This window comes from Dromiciops gliroides, chromosome 2 (assembly GCF_019393635.1).
Source record: "Dromiciops gliroides isolate mDroGli1 chromosome 2, mDroGli1.pri, whole genome shotgun sequence".
NCBI lineage: Eukaryota > Metazoa > Chordata > Mammalia > Microbiotheria > Microbiotheriidae > Dromiciops > Dromiciops gliroides.
Window position 1 is genome coordinate 281762261 of NC_057862.1, and position 16036 is coordinate 281778296.

At 38.8% G+C, this 16036-nt stretch overlaps 1 protein-coding gene across 1 annotated transcript; it reads right to left on the reverse strand.

Moving 5' to 3' along the window:
- Window positions 1–330: 330 nt before the first annotated feature.
- On the reverse strand, window positions 331–12150 carry UBE2B (ubiquitin conjugating enzyme E2 B). Its single transcript, XM_043984353.1, has 6 exons — window positions 11997–12150; window positions 7544–7624; window positions 5812–5837; window positions 3231–3320; window positions 2577–2665; window positions 331–1612 (listed from the first exon to the last, which is right to left on the reverse strand). Exons 1-6 carry the CDS (start codon window positions 12038–12040, stop codon window positions 1484–1486), a joined length of 459 nt encoding a protein of 152 aa, XP_043840288.1. The 5' UTR covers window positions 12041–12150; the 3' UTR covers window positions 331–1483.
- Between the last annotated feature and the right edge of the window lie 3886 nt (window positions 12151–16036).

A 16036-nucleotide genomic window follows, 5' to 3' on the forward strand; every position in this document is an offset into this window, starting at 1 on the left:
AGCAATATGCTAATTAATCCTTAAAGAGAAATGCCAGGGAGTTATTTCTCCTACTATTACAATTTCTTTATAAAATTCATTATGCCACATTATCTGTCCAAACCATATCTTAGGGAGCTGTTGTTTCTGTGTGCCACTGCAATAAGGTGTATGTATGTACTACTCAAGCGACTTGCAAGGATCTGATGTAAAACACACTTAAGGTTACCTGCATAGGTGCTTGCTTTAACTGCTTGTAAAGGCACAGACCTATTATAAACACAAGGGGACTAATTTTCAATATCCTATTTTGGAGAGATGGACATGAAACAAGAACTCTCAAGTTCATCATATGGAAAGCTGTTTCCCGTTTATTCTTACACATTTTAGCTTTAGCTTTCTGAAGCATTATTGGCTTCTAATGATCCTGCAAAACTTCATGTGCAATTAGCTTTTGTACAATTTGGGGGATTTTTTTTCTCCCCATTAGAGCAGTTTAAAAGACCCTGAAGTATGTTTGGTTTTGGCAGGAAAAGAACTATAGACCTATATTAAAAGTTAGCATTAAATAGGCTAAATAAGTCCTTTCCAAAACTTTGCCTTGATGAAACAACAAAAATCTGGTTCTTGATTTATCATTCTACTAGGAAGTATATTTATAATTTTTTAAAAAATTCATGCCAACAGTTTCCATTTTCCACCAAAACTGCTAATAAGTAGTAAGATCAAGAGTTCACCAAATCTCCTAGGGTAATTAGTGAAATGACCAAAAGAGGCGAGTGACCCTTCAATAATTAAGCATCATAATGAAACAAAATAGCTCTACATAGTGATTACTCTATTAAGAGTAATTAATATGCATATTCAGAACTGGGGTATGAAATTACTATGGATATTCAGTCGAAGAAGTACACATCTGATTTATATTTCCTGATAAACTATTGAGAGGATGTACTATTCCCTTGAAATTGGAGAGATAAAACAAATATAAACGACTGGAGAGAGATACATATGCATCAATCCCTCCTAGTCAGATGAGGAAATAAGTGACAAAGTCTCTTGCACTGAAGTTATGTATTTAACAGTTTTACATGTAATATTTATATATAAAAAACTTTTAAGTGCTTTTCTCCAATTTAAAAATCTAAAGAATTCAAAAATAAGGCATTCAATATTTGAAAAAAGTACAGATTTACAAAATGTGTATATTCTGTCATGAAAACTTCACACCAACATTATACACTTGGAAAAAAAATACAAACAGGATATATTACAAATTTATGTAGCAATAACTTAGTTCATACCATGCAATAAAAAGTACATTAATCAAGATACACAAGCTTTTAAAGGTTCTAAACTGAAGGGCTTTTTTTTTTCTTTTTTGCAGACACATCAGGTATGCAAATCCTTAAAACCTGTGGCACTTAAAATTTCTGGTAGCCTTTCTACTGAGAGGTAAATTATACACAACAATGATGATGAGGATGAACAGAGCAGTTGTCTATTATGAATCATTCCAGCTTTGTTCAACAATAGCTGAAACTCTTTTCTCATATTCTCGTTTGTTTTCCTGATAAAGCTGCGCTGCCTGGCTATTGGCAGGACTGTTGGGATTAGGTTCATCCAGCAGAGACTGAAATAGAGAAGAGAGGAAAAGCATACCTATTTAATACTTGAAACAGTACGTGATGATGATACAAAAACAAGAGAAATCATTCAGGAGGAGTAACTATTAATATCAGTGCAAGCTTTAGCTACTAAGCTACTTGACTCTAATAATGATAGTGTCCTGACAATGAACTTAACTTCAAAAACAAATAACTATCAATGATCTTATGAAATCATTTAAAAGACAATCAGGAAAGAACAGCATTTTCCAGAAACCAAGAGACAATAAACTAATTTGGTTGTTCAATATATTGTTATAGTTTAGCAACCAGTATTTTAAAGGCTCAGTCTGAATGGTGTTACTTTTCAAACACCTGGTGTTGAATCTTTTCAATTTCCTTCACATAACAAAATATGCAGAACTGGTGAAGTAGGTAGGGAGAAAACAATGCTAGAGATAAGGCAGGGCTGTGTGTGTGTGTGTGTGTGTGTGTGTGTGTGTGTGTGTGTGTGTGTGTGTGTGTGAGAGAGAGAGAGAGAGAGAGAGAGAGAGAGAGAGAGAGAGAGAGAGAGAGAGAGAGAGAGAGAGAAAAATTGGAGGGGCAGAAGTAGGGAACTTCAAAGACTATATTAAAAACCAAAGAATTGCCATCATGTGCACACTACCCTCTCTTCTGCAGCTTCCTCCTCCCCCAATTAATTCCTGTCATCTATTTCTGATTTCCAATTATTATCTACCATATTGCTTTAGTATCTAAGTTTCACTTAGGGTGGGGAGGGGAATAGTTTACCTATTAGGCAACCTTAATGTTGTTTTGTTCATATACTATTATCCCAAGATTCTTACTCTCTTCCCCAGCACCCCTTAAGTAAATAGAAGCCTATATTCTCTTAGTCAAAAAGAATATCCTTTCTGGGATTCTTCACTAAGATTTCCTAATTATGAGAATACCCGATTTACACTATTTCTAGCAAGAAAGAGAGTTTACCTGAATTGATGTTAAAATAGAGGACACATCATACGTTGGACTCCAACGATTCTGGAGGATATCTAAACATATGCTACCATCGGCATAGACTGCAAATACAATATTAAAGTCAATAAAAGTCTACCTTGTTATACTTCAAGAGTTCCCCGAAATCTTTCCCACACTTAATAAGGCTCTTTGTTTTGTTTTTTGGGTTTTTTTTGCAGGGCAATGGGGGTTAAGTGACTTGCCCAGGGTCACACAGCTAGTAAGTGTCAAGTGTCTGAGGCCGGATTTGAACTCAGGAACTCCTGAATCCAGGGCTGGTGCTTTATCTACTGCACCACCTAGCTGCCCCTTAATAAAGTTCCTGCAACTTTTACAAAACTTCTCAGCTCCATAGGAAGATAACTCTCCAAAAAAACGCCACCAGGAAGAAGGTTTATTCTAATTAGATGTCAACATGAAAGGGTTGGACCAGATGACCTTTAAGCCATCTTCCACCTCTAAGTCTAGGATCCTATGATCATCAAAACTATGGATATGGTGATAAAAAGACCACATGAGAAAATTGTTAATAATACTAAAAGTGCTTCTATGTGAAATGTGACAATTCAAAAGGCTTAAATCCATCCTCTTCAGTATTTGCAATAGCTAATAAAGATAGTCACTTACCATTTGGATGAAACATCTTTGATAAGAACCTAACAGTGGGAGGTTTATTCGGATACTCTTCTGAGAATTCTATTACTAGTTTAAAGGTACCTAAGAGGAAAGAAAACAAAGCCAATTATGAGCAATCATTTGGCACCTTTTCACTACCACACCAACATAAACTTGTCTAGTTTAGCTTGATACTTAAAGGGTGGTGTCACCTATTAGTACCCTTACTGATAACCATTATTAAGTGCTTGTGATAGGAGTATGAGGTGGGAATAAGCTAGGATTACCAATATAAGACTCATACCTATATTTATTATTCATCTATATTATCCAATTAGGACAGTTTAGGCATAAATAAGCAAAATGTCCCTCTAGTTGAGGTAGTTAGCATGATATAGTGGAAAAAGTGATGGATTTGAAGTCAGACAGTCTGGTTTACTGATTACATGTGTGACTTTGGGCAGAATTCTTAATTTCTATGGGCCTCAATTTCCTCATCTTTAAAATGAAGAGACTGGACTTAGGCTGATGATCTCTAAGGTTCCTTCTAGTTCTATGATCCTTAGACTAACAGCTGTATTTTTTAGAAGACAAAATGGTAGCAGAGAGGAACTGTTCAGCTGTTCTATCACCTCATTGAAATATTTAGTTAGAATGCAAGTATACAAGTCACACATCAAACTATATTTGTCTCTGGATTTTCTTATAGAGGCAGCTATAGTGTAGTGGAGGAAACCTGCCTTTGAGCCAGGAAGAACTGGGTTCAAGTTATACCTCTTATACATAGCAATCGTGTGGCCCTGTGGCAAATAAATTAACCTTTCAGGGGTTCTACAAAACTCTCTAAAACTAAATATTCCAGAGAGGGTGGTGGTCAGCATTGGCAGAAGACATTCCCTTTCTATTCCTATAAACTATTAACAATACTTTGTACATAATGAGCAATTTCAGAATGTTTGAAGTGAACTCAACTTCACAAAATTAAGAGTAATTTTTTTTTTTGGTGAGGCAATTGGGGTTAAGTGACTTGCCCAGGGTGACACAGCTAGTAAGTGTTAAGTGTCTGAGGTCGGATTTGAACTCAGGTACTCCTGAATCCAGGGCTGGTGCTCTATCCACTGCGCCATCTAGCTGCCCCAAGAGTAATTTTTTAACCACAGAAAACACTACCCAAATAACCAAACCTAAAACCCTCCAATCTAGGAATACTTATCTACTTGTTAGAGGGCATCCAGTAAATTGAGACATATTCCATCAAGTCAAATCAACATGAACTTTCAAGTCCAATGTTCATTGCTGAGATCTAACAATCTTCAAGCTTCTTTCCTTACCTCTACTACACACACATACACACACCCCTCACACCTATTTCTCAGGCTTATTCAAAAGTCAAATGAAATTTGGTTTTAATTAGGGAAGATTTTAGAAGTCTTTACTGGATTAAAATACTTGGCATTATATCATTTTAAACATCAGATCTCCCTATTTACAATTTGGGATTTTTCTAGCCTACATAAATCACATGCAAAAATCAATTACTTCAAATTTGGATCCAATGGAGTGGACAATTTAAACAGTATGAAGAAAATAAGTTTTATGGAGATAGGTATTTGAGATCCATGACTGCTCACTGCAGATAAAATACTACCTGTCTTATTAAAGGACTACACACTTTTAATTGAGAAATAGCATGGCTTAGTTGATAGGGGGTCATCTTTGGAGTCAAGAAGAACTGGATTCAAACTGTTTTTGATCCATATTAGCTGTGTGACCACTGGCAAGAGTCACTTAACCCCTCACCAAATCCAGGCAACTCCATAAGGCTGTAACAAATAGCTATTGATCTGCAACAGTGGAAGGAGTTTCTACAAGCAGAGTTTATGAGACTGATGAAATCACACATCTAGATCAAAACATTGAATTAAAAATTTTGATTGATGTTACAAATATGATCATTTTAAATAGTTCAATTTGAGAAATGTCATTTTTAGGACAATCCCAAGAAATAGCTTTAAAAAACTAATTCAATGAGTTCAAGTAAACTCTTATCAGAGTTAGTTTTGAATTCCTCTGCTTATCTATGAAAATAATCCAAACTGTATGCAAAAGAGAAAGCAAAATGGTTACCACCACTTAGGAGTAGAGAAATTCTAGTGGTGTTGTAAACTATTCTACATGAAGCTACTGGCAGCAATGCTTAAAAACAACTCCTGTTCAACACCATGCCAACATAGTCACAGCAGGCTAAAAGCATGACCAACCTCCTGGTGTTTACCTCATGGACATCTCTAGTATGTTACAAACCATCTAAATATAAACTATTTTCAACATGGTTCCAGTCTCTAAGTTTACTGTCTAATATCCAACAGCTCTAGCAATAAACAAGGGCACTGAAGTTTATTCAAACTACAAAAGAGGAAAGTCTTTTGTGAGCTGTCAATTCCCAATAGCCTACAATTATTGTCTGCTTTCAAACTGGCTTACAACTGCAAGAAAAGGTTTTAGGCAGAATGTATTAATATGCAAACTTTCTATTTAAAAGCATCCTCTTCATGTAGAAGATAGCAAAGAAAAGATTATTAGGACCACTTACCATCCTCAAAGGGTGTGCCTTCTGGCCTGAAAGATTAAAAAAAAAAAAATTCCAATTAGCATGGGCTAAGACACTCTTATAAGATGGTGACCAAACATTTTTAAGACAATTTAGAATGACCCTAATCCAATTTATCCTAGTTTCCAGAAAATGTAATATCTTCTAGCATTAGCACAGCTAGGTGGAGAAGTAGATATAATGGTGTGCCTGAAATCTCATCTTTCAAAGTTTAAATCTGGCCTCAGACACCTAATAGCTGTGTGACCCTGGGCAAGTGACTTAGTCCTGTTTGCCTCAGTTTCTTCATCTGTAAAATCAGCTGGAGAAGGAAATGACAAACCACTCCAGTATCTTTGCCAAGAAAACCCCATTGGGGTCATGAAGAGTTAGACACAACTGAACAAACAACAAAGCATCAATTAGTCCAGTGAAAAATGAGGCTACACTTAATGTGGATGCTATCACAGGTAAGCCACTCTTTTGAATGCCATTCTTCTCTTGACCTGAATCTTTTCCCCTCTTCTCATACCAAAGGGTTTAAATACATAATATGTGCAGAGTACATTAAGGATTTTTTTTGTTTGTTTTTTGGTGGGGCAATTGGGGTTAAGTGACTTGCTCAGGGTCACACAGCTAGTAAGTGTCAAGTGTCTGAGGCCAGATTTGAACTCATGTCCTCCTGAATTCAAGGCCAGTGCTTTACCCCCTGCACCACCTAGCTGCCCCATACATTAAAGATTTTAAGATAGATTACTGTGGTAGGTTAAATGTAAGTTTATTCTTTCTTTATTCTGATATTATTCCCACTTCTCTATTTTAAAAAATTAAACTTTAAAAAATTCATTCTGGGGCAAAAAGAGAACTTCTGGAGAGATCTTATTTTAAGAACAGTGATTAACAGTTACCTTTTTTTTAAAGATCAAAAGCATCAGGGGCAGCTAGGAAGCGCAGTGGATAGAGCACTGGCCTTGAAGTCTGGAGGACCTGAGTTCAAATGCGGCCTCAGACACTTAACACTTACTAGCTGTGTGACCCTGGGCAAGTCACTTAACCCCAATTGCCTCACCAAAAAGAAAAAAAAAAGTTTCTACCCACAACAAAACTCTAAAAAATGGAATAAAGAACGAAAATACAACAAAATACAAAAGGCACAACGGAATTTTAAATGTAAAGGGAAAAAAATCGTTTACAATATTTTTTGCAGAGCATTTGCATTTACTATATGATACTCCCCTCCCCCACAAAAAAGCATAGGTGAAATAGTCCTTATAATCCCACTATTAAAATTCTGGCAGAAATTCCTTAACTTTCACTTTTAGACTTGGAGGATTCATGTTACTACCTTCAACTTCTTTCATGAGAACTTAACTTTCAATACTCCAAAAGATCCATGATTTCACTCATGATGTAGATTATTTCTTCAACAAATGCAGATCACAATTTTCCCATACCTTAATGTTCTTTTTGGTTTAAAAAAAAAAAAAAATCCCATGGTGACTAACATCCTGATGATTGGCCCCTGTGTATTTAGCTAGGTCCTTGCACCACAGACTTTATAAAAGCTTTTTTAGCTTGATAGGATCTGTTCTAGCTTGCATTTCACTAGTGAGCTTTTTAGAACGGAAGATGAACTCGAACTACAATTTGGTTTTAAGTAGAATATTTGCCAAATATTTTACTTCAGTACTCAAAGGATGATGAGCCCTATCATTTGTTATCACCTGCTACTTACCCAAATATAACTGCATTCCACTGCATGATGTTGTTTTCAGATGGTGCGCCGCTGACACCCACAGGTGGGTCTTCTTGCAATCTGAAAATGAAACACAAGCAAAAAAAGTTGACTATCAAACCCAATGAGAAGACCCGCCAAAGCATATATCACAGTTAGTCTTCTAGAAACTCTAATCAATCTACATTTTAAATTAAATGTATCTCCATGTGTTTGCTGAAAGGACAAGGGATCCTTTTCAACCCCTGAATGGAAAAATCTAGAGGGATCTAATCCTTGCTGCTTCCAAAAAGTTATACAGCTCTCCAGGTTCTCTAGAACTTGATAGGATCAATGACTCCCCTCCAGGTTATGTAAAATGACGTTCTCTTATGAATTCATGATATGGCATTAACTGAACAGCCCAACTGCCAAGGTAATTCTGATCACTGGATCAGTGTTTAGGGCTAGCAGGGGCTAGCTTTAGAAGTCATCTAGGTAAATCCCTTCAATTTATAGCAAAGAAACTCAGGCCCAGAGAATTAAATAACTTACCCAAGATCACAGAAAGCAGGGAGCAAAGCTGATATTCATATCCAAGTTCTGACTCCAAATCCAGTCCCCTTTCCATTACACCACCCTGTGTTCATCATCCCATCATTCCTTTTTATATCCATGCCCAAGCTATATGACAACATACATTTTCATCCTGACCCCTGCTACCTTGGATGGAGAACAGCATATAATTGTAATTACAAATAGCTCAACTATGCCTACTGGAGGCATCTAAGTGGCATAATGGGTAGAGCACTGGGCCTGGAGTCTGGAAGACTTGAGTTCAGTATTCAGCCTGAGACACTTACTAGCTGTGTGACTCTGGATAAGTCACTTAATCTCTGGTCTGTCTCAGTTTCCTCAGCTATAAATTGGGGATAACACCTACCTCCCAGGGTTGTTGTGAGGATCAGATATTTGGAAAACACACAAGTATACAGAAATGCTAGGTAGTAGTAGTAGTAGTAGTAGTAGCATACATCTTATTTTTATTCTGTTTATTTCAGGAGCAGGAGGGGCCAATTCACTTGGGATCATACTGGAAATGAGTGTCATTTAGTCCTGAGGTGTCAAATGTTCTGCCCATAACACCCCCACCCCCACCCCAAGCTGGAACCAGATTAAAATGTAATTGGGAAAGATTTAACAAAATAAAATGCAATAAAACACAGACAGCATTACATTTTAAAACTACATCAATACGGAGCCCACAGGGAACCTTCTCTATATATGGATTAGTGAGTTCCCTTTCTATTGGAGTTGGGTATCATTGATCTAGTCCAAACTCCTCATTTCACAGATGAGGAAGCTGAAACTCAGAAGGGTGGATGACTAGACTAACGATCACACACAAGTTGTAAGCACAAACTTCTCTCCATTACACCCTAAGTGGTATGCTTAGTTAAGATGTAATGAAGATGGGAAAGCACACAGGAATAACTTCCCAAAAAGCAGCCAGATATCTTTTATTGTCCTTTATCTTTCCAGATTCAACAATTATAAAAGGTGTGTGTCTTAAAAGGCATCGACCAAAATCACACCAAGGGTCTGGAAAGTTAATGTGTTAGGACTAGACTAACAACCAGACATATAACCTTCCTCAGGGTCAAGTTCACTCGACATTCAGCTGCCCCTCCCCCCCCTATCGTAAGTCTTCAATGGTTTATTGAATGCCAGTTCCTTAAATTTAATTAGGCAGGAACCAAACCAAGGTTTCAAGTGCAAGAAAGCCATATAACTAGATTAAAAGACAGGGAAACAATGCTTTTTTCCCCTCTGAGCAGTGTCACCAAATGATACATTACCTTTTAAAATTTTATGTTTCATAACGGAAAGGCTATTTTGTGCATAATGGTGTAAATAGTAAATATTAGTCTCTTATACTAGTAATGACTTTGTGACTATTATGATTCTAAACAAAATGGTTACACAAAAATGGTAACAAATGGAATGGTTGATTTTCATAGATTACAAATTAGTTCGTATACAAGTATCTCATTTGATCCTTCAAAACCACCAGACACAGTAAAGTAATGAACTACCATTATTCTACAATTAGTAGACAGGGAAACTGAGGCTCAAAGAAATTAAGTGCCTTGCCCAAGGTCACACAAATAATTAGATGGCTGACTCTAGTAAGGGTTTAAAGGGTAGATTCAACTGCTCAGCAAGGAGTGGCAAGCCTTTTAATATGAGTGTGTTTCCGGAAGAAGCCAAGTCAAAGGTCAGAACAAAGAAGGGACCCCAGGATATCAATGTCTGTGAACAGAGATCAATGGACATCAAGGACAGAGCAATTACAGGAAGCTGGATTTTTTCATATGCAAATAATGCATATTTATTTTCCTTTTATAATTGACACCCAGTAATTCACTACCTTCCCCTTAGGGATAAACATCTTAGCCTCGAAAGCAAGTTTAGGAGACAGTCAACAAGCTAAGTTGCAAGATTGATACATTTTTCATAATGACTACAAATTCTTGTTAATTAACCTCAGGATGCTTCTTAAAGGTATAAATTTTTTTAGTACTTATAAATGTAATATATAAAAAGTTTTGCTGCCAGAATTAAGGTGTATCCAAAGCAAAATTAAATTAAAAAAAAAAGATGAGCTGTACCTGGAACTCAAATTGGAAATCCATTACTTAGGTAATTCTCAGAAAACTAACCAAACAATGACACATCTGAGCCATAAGTCTTTTAAAGATTTTTTTAAAATCAAAAGCTGAGTATATTATACGTGACTACTAATTTTTCCAGAAAGTGCTTCAAGTGCCTTACCTTCCAATAACAGGGAAAAGACAACTAGGATATGGAGTCAACGACCACCTTTGCTCCTTAATCAGGTAACCCCTTTTTTAAAGGCTTCGATGCAGAGCTATAACTTACACAATACTTCGTACATAAGTATTTTATCTCCATACTGATTTTTTTTTCTTTTTTGAAAGGGTTCTGCATTTAAGCAGAATCATACCACTTTCCCCTGGGGAAAAGGCATCCACAACATCTCAGTATGAATTAAGAGATACAACTGATCCATACTTCAGGAAAAAGATCTCTCAAGCACCTCACCTGAGAACTTTATAAGGGTGTGGTGAAAGCACTCTAATTTTTAAATCACTAAAAATTTAGTGACTTAAAATGCAGGTTTCCCCAGAACAAAGTCATTCCAAACACTTCTCTTTAAGCAAAATAATAATAATAAAAATAATCTTGAGGAAAAAGATAGGTTCAATAAGAAATTTCCTCACTACTTATGTTCATATGTATGTTCCAGGTGTTTGTAAAGATAAGTAAATGACTTTTTAGAAAAACACCTATTTTGTCAAAAATCCTATGCTTTTTCTGAACAGATAAAAATCCTAAAATCAAATCCTAATGCACCAAAGGAGACTCGGGTGCTTGTCTTGTCATTTTCAGTACTGACAAGAAAGGCTTTTCTTCAAACCTAACGAGTTCAAAGGTTTATCCAACATTCCTCTTGGTAACTAAAAAGGATGGAGAGAATGAGTTGATCCCCTAACTAGCTCTTACAAGGACGGGAACTGGAGGTTTTAGATTGCCTCAGCACCCAGTAAGGTTGTTTTTGCTATTTTTTCCCGGGGGGGGGGGAGGAGGGAGGAGGAGGAAGAGGATTAGTCCCCAGCTTCCTCCAACTTCTCCACCCTCACCAAAGGGGTAGGGGTTACTTATGGCCCAGGCCCAACCCCGGAGAAGGGGTGTAGGATTCAATTAGAAAAACACAGAATTAAGATTCCGGTTGGGGGAAGGGGGGCCTCCTCCAGGGAAAAGGACACCCCGCTAGAGCATACAAAAACAAACGAAAACAGAAGAGGATGGTGGGGAGAAGTAGACTCTCCCCCTTCTCCAAACCTGGGGGTGTCACCCAACATTCGCTTTATTAAAATAACAAATGAAACCCAGGCAGTCAAAGAAAGTCAGTGCCCCCCGCCCCCCAGCTCCAAACATGGGGGTGTCCGATCTCCTTCCTTTATTAGAAAAACAAACCAAACTGAGACAGGCCCTTGGTTCCCCAAACATGGGGGTATCGGACGCCCCCTTCTACTGATGGGGACGGGAAAGATGGGCGAAGCAGGAGGCCTGTGCAGTCCCCTACCCCTGCCCCCACCCCCATTTTCGCCTAGGAAAGGGAGAAAATTGGAATTTCCTTGGCCCGGAACCGAAGGGCGACAGAGGGCTGCGAGCTACGGTCAGGAGCCGCCTCAAACCCGGGCCCTACCCCCAGCCCCAACCCGGGACGTAAGGCAGGCCAGGCCGCGTCGCGGAGCTAAAAGGAAGGTGCCCTGCGGCCTGGCCTCGCCGGGATCGGTCTCCAGTCTCCTCTTCTGTCCAAAAGGCTTCGGGGAAGAGGGGTAGACAACCGGAAAATAGGACGGGGACATCTACTGGGGGCAGTTACCGCTTGAAGTCCCGCATGAGCCTCCTCCTGGCCGGGGTCGACATGATCCCCCCGCTCCCCCGCGGTCTGTGTGAGAGAAAAGAGTCCCGAGCTCCCCACCCCCCACCCCCCCGGCCGTAGCACTCAGGAGCACCGCCACCGCCAAAGCTTCACAAACAACCCGCAATGACTTCTTCATCCGCTGCACAAAAGATCCCTCCGCCCTCCGCCTGTACCACTATGGCGACTTTGTAGGAGGGGGAGGAAAGGGAGGAGTCTGAACGAATTCTACGTCCTTCATCAGAAAAATATAGAGTCTTTGACCCTAGCACTGTTGTTCAATACAAGATGCCTTATATTGGCCTCATTTCCTTTGCAGAGTGAGTAACTGAAACTGTATCGCGACGAATACTCTGCTAGTTCCCCCTTGATATAGTCTTAGACTCGTCCAAGTGGGGAGGAGTCGGAGATGCGGGTGGGGATGATGCAGCCAGCTCCAGAGATTTCAGGCTAGAGGAAGGACAATGACGTCAGGTCACGTGACACTCGGTGATGCTGTCAACAATTCAGATGGAGGTGGGGAGGAGGGAATTAGACCACGTGGCCCTGTGACGCAGGCAGAACTGTTTCGGGGACGCGACGGGAACTGAGAAGTTGCGAGGAGGGTTTGGCCAGTTTCTCGGTTATGGAAGGAGCTTCTCTTTAGGAAAAGTTCTTCCTAGTCACCCACCGGGAACCACGGCTGTTGTCCTTGGTGCCAGTCAGGAGGTAGCGGACATATTCCTTGGTCGGAATGAAGGCTTGCATTTCTTTTTGCCTTCTTCCTTCAAGACCTGGGGACTTCGTCGTCGCGGGCACTCCCTCTCCTGGCGCAGATCTCAGCCTTTCTTGTTCTTTGAGGGTCTTTGCGAGTTCCTGTGGCGGAACAACTCACTGCCCCGTGGCCAACCAACGTGGTGATTGAGACTACAAATTTAAGCTAGGTTGGTTAGTTTCATAAGGTAGACATGTACCCGCCCTGGGCCGGTGCTTGTTTAAAACCTTTAAAATTGTGCCAGTCTAATTTGAGGCTTAAGCAGGCCAGAACAAAAGCACAGCTCTCTAGCTGTTGAAATGCTACTTAGATGTATCTTCCTGTAGGGCGATAATACAGACGAAGAGTTTTTATTGATGGGCAACAACGAATGGTGACCCCATTCCAACACACACAAAGGAATAAAAAGATTGTTCAAATATGCATAGATGTCTATTCTGCACTGCACGGGAGTTGGAAACTCTAGGGAGGGGTGTGTGTATTGGAATTTAAGGCATAACGTTTTTTCTTGGATGAGATATATTTCATTTGAGGATTTGTATGTAAGAATTCGTGGATTTTGTCTACAAGAAATCCTTGATTCTGCTTTGAAAAAAGTTGGGACACAGTAGGTTGGAATTTGACATAATGTTGGCCTTGTGTTTTTCATTTTTTCAAGAACTGTTTATTAATATATACTATGTGGAAGGCACATGCTAAAGTTATTAAGATCTCTGTGAGATACAAAGATAACTGCGTCCCAGTGGAATTCTTAATCTATCAGGAGCCTGTAAATGATAAATGCTATTAATACATCCAGAAATGTATTGCTATTTTGTAGAGAGATTTATGGTTTTAGCAGGGTGAAGGAAATTATCATCTGGTAAATTCAGTGATGAGCATATTCTCTAGATTCTTTGGGGAAAGTATAAAAAGTGGGACTGAGATGCTGACCTGATATCACTTCATTATCTCAACTGAAAGAAAATAAAAATAAAAACTGGAAAGATCCTGTGGTATACTCTAATAAATCTAGAGCTATCGTAACATTATAGAAAACTATTTTCCAAACTATTGAAGGCTTGTTTTGTATAAATTGGTGATCACCCTCTCAATGCTTGCTGTAGCATTTTCAATATATGTTAAGTTTTTTTTTTGTTTGGTTTTTGCGGGGCAATGGCGGTTAAGTGACTTGCCCAGGGTCACACAGCTAGTTAAGTGTCAAGTGTTTGAGTCTGGATTTGAACTCAGGTCCTCCTGAATCCAAGGTTGGTGCTTTATCCACTGCGCCACCTAGCTGCCCCCTGTTGTTAAGTATTTTGTAATAACTATCCTCTATATTTGAATCACTAACAATTCACTAAACCTGTATCAAGTTATTATGTGAGCACTTATCCCAGGCAGGGGCTGGTGAGGATACAGTCTTTCTTATAATGAACACATGACTTTTTGAAAGACACTTTGTAAAGAAAAGTATAATTGTCACTTGCTTCTCCCCCAGGCTCTTCCTTGTCGTCTCTCCATCTAGTAGTTTCACAGGCTTTCTTCAAGTCTTAGCTAAAATCCTACCTTCTGCAAGAAGTCTTCCTAGTGTGTCTTGATCTTAATGTCTTCCTTCATATTACCTCCAATTTATCCTGTCTATATCTTGTTTGTATGTAGTTATTTGCATGTTTCCCCAGTTAGACTGTGAGCTCCTTGGAGTAGAGGGGATTAGTTAGCACAGTTCCTAACACATAGTTAAGTGTTTAATAAATTCCAGTTGAGGGGGCAGCTAGGTGGTGCAGTGGATGAAGCACTGGCCCTGGATTCAGGAGGACCTGAGTTCAAATCCAGCTTCAGACACTTGACACTTACTAGTTGTGTGACCCTGGGCACTTAACCCTCACTGCCCCGCAAAAATAAAATTAAAATTAAAAAAAAAATTCTAGTTGACTGACCACTGAATATACAAAATCATTTCAAGATGGAAAGAGTGCTATTAACTGGGAAAATTAGAAAAGGCCTTGTGTATGAGATGACACCTGAGCTGTGCTATGAAACGGAGATACAGAAGAAGTGCCTTTTAGCAACGAGACAAGTTATGCAAATGAGAGTTGGAGTATTTTATACAATTGCTAGTAGGTCTGTTTGATTGGATTAGAGATGGTACTAAGGGGAATAAGATAAAAGAAAACTAGAAATGTAAGTGGAAACCATACTGCAGAGGGCTACAAAGACCAAACTAATGATTTTGTATTTTATCCTGGAGACAATAAAGATGCATTTAAGATTTTTGAGTAGGGTAGAATAGAATTGTTGAAAAGCAGAGAATTTGATGATCATGAATTTGAAATAGGTGAAATCTGCTTGGTTTAGTGATTTTTTTTCAGTGATGTTCAATAGCCCTTGCTCAAGACCAGAGAAATTGGATTGTTACGGTCATCCAGGGATGAGGATTTGGAGGTCAGGAATGGCCAGTTAGATGAGCATTATGTTTATAAATCATAATGAATTTAAGAGATCATCTAGGCCAAACCCCTCATTTTACAAACAAGGATCCTGAGGTCTATAGGGGTTATAAAGGTTATAAGTTTATAAAGGTAATAAATACTTGAGCTGGGCTTCAAACCCAGGTCTCACATACCAAATACAACTTCTTAGGAGGGCGAGGGTCTAGAACAACAGTTAGTGAAAAATTAAAGAGGGAAACCATGGGGGTAAGGATCTCATTAAGGACATGTATAATAGAAAAAAGAGGTAGGGCTGATTTTGTATTAAAAGTGGTTAATAAAAGTCAGTCAATAAACATTAATTACCTATTATGTGCCAGTCAATGTGTTAAGCACTGGTAATACAAAGAAAAGCAAAAGACAGTTCCCTGCTCTCAAGGAGCTCATTGTCCAATGGGAAAAGGACATAGAAAAAAAATACATACAACCATCTTATATACAGGTTATAAGTTGGAAATGAACAACAGAAGGAAGACACTTATATTGTATTAAGAGGGGTTGAGAAAGGTTTCTGGTAGAAGGTGGGATTTCAGAAGGAACTTAAAGAAAGGCCTGGGAATCCAAGAGGTGGAGATGAGAAAGGAAAGCATTCCAAGTATAGGTCAGAGCCATTGAAAATGCCTGGAGTTGGGAGATGGTGTTTTATTTGAGGAATAGCAAGAAAGTCAGTGTCACTGGATCAAAAAGTACCCCGAAGTGCTAGTAAGTAATATGTAAGAAAGGAGGAGGAAGGCTAGGTTATAAGAGTTTTGAATGCCAGAGCCACTGGCCTTTGA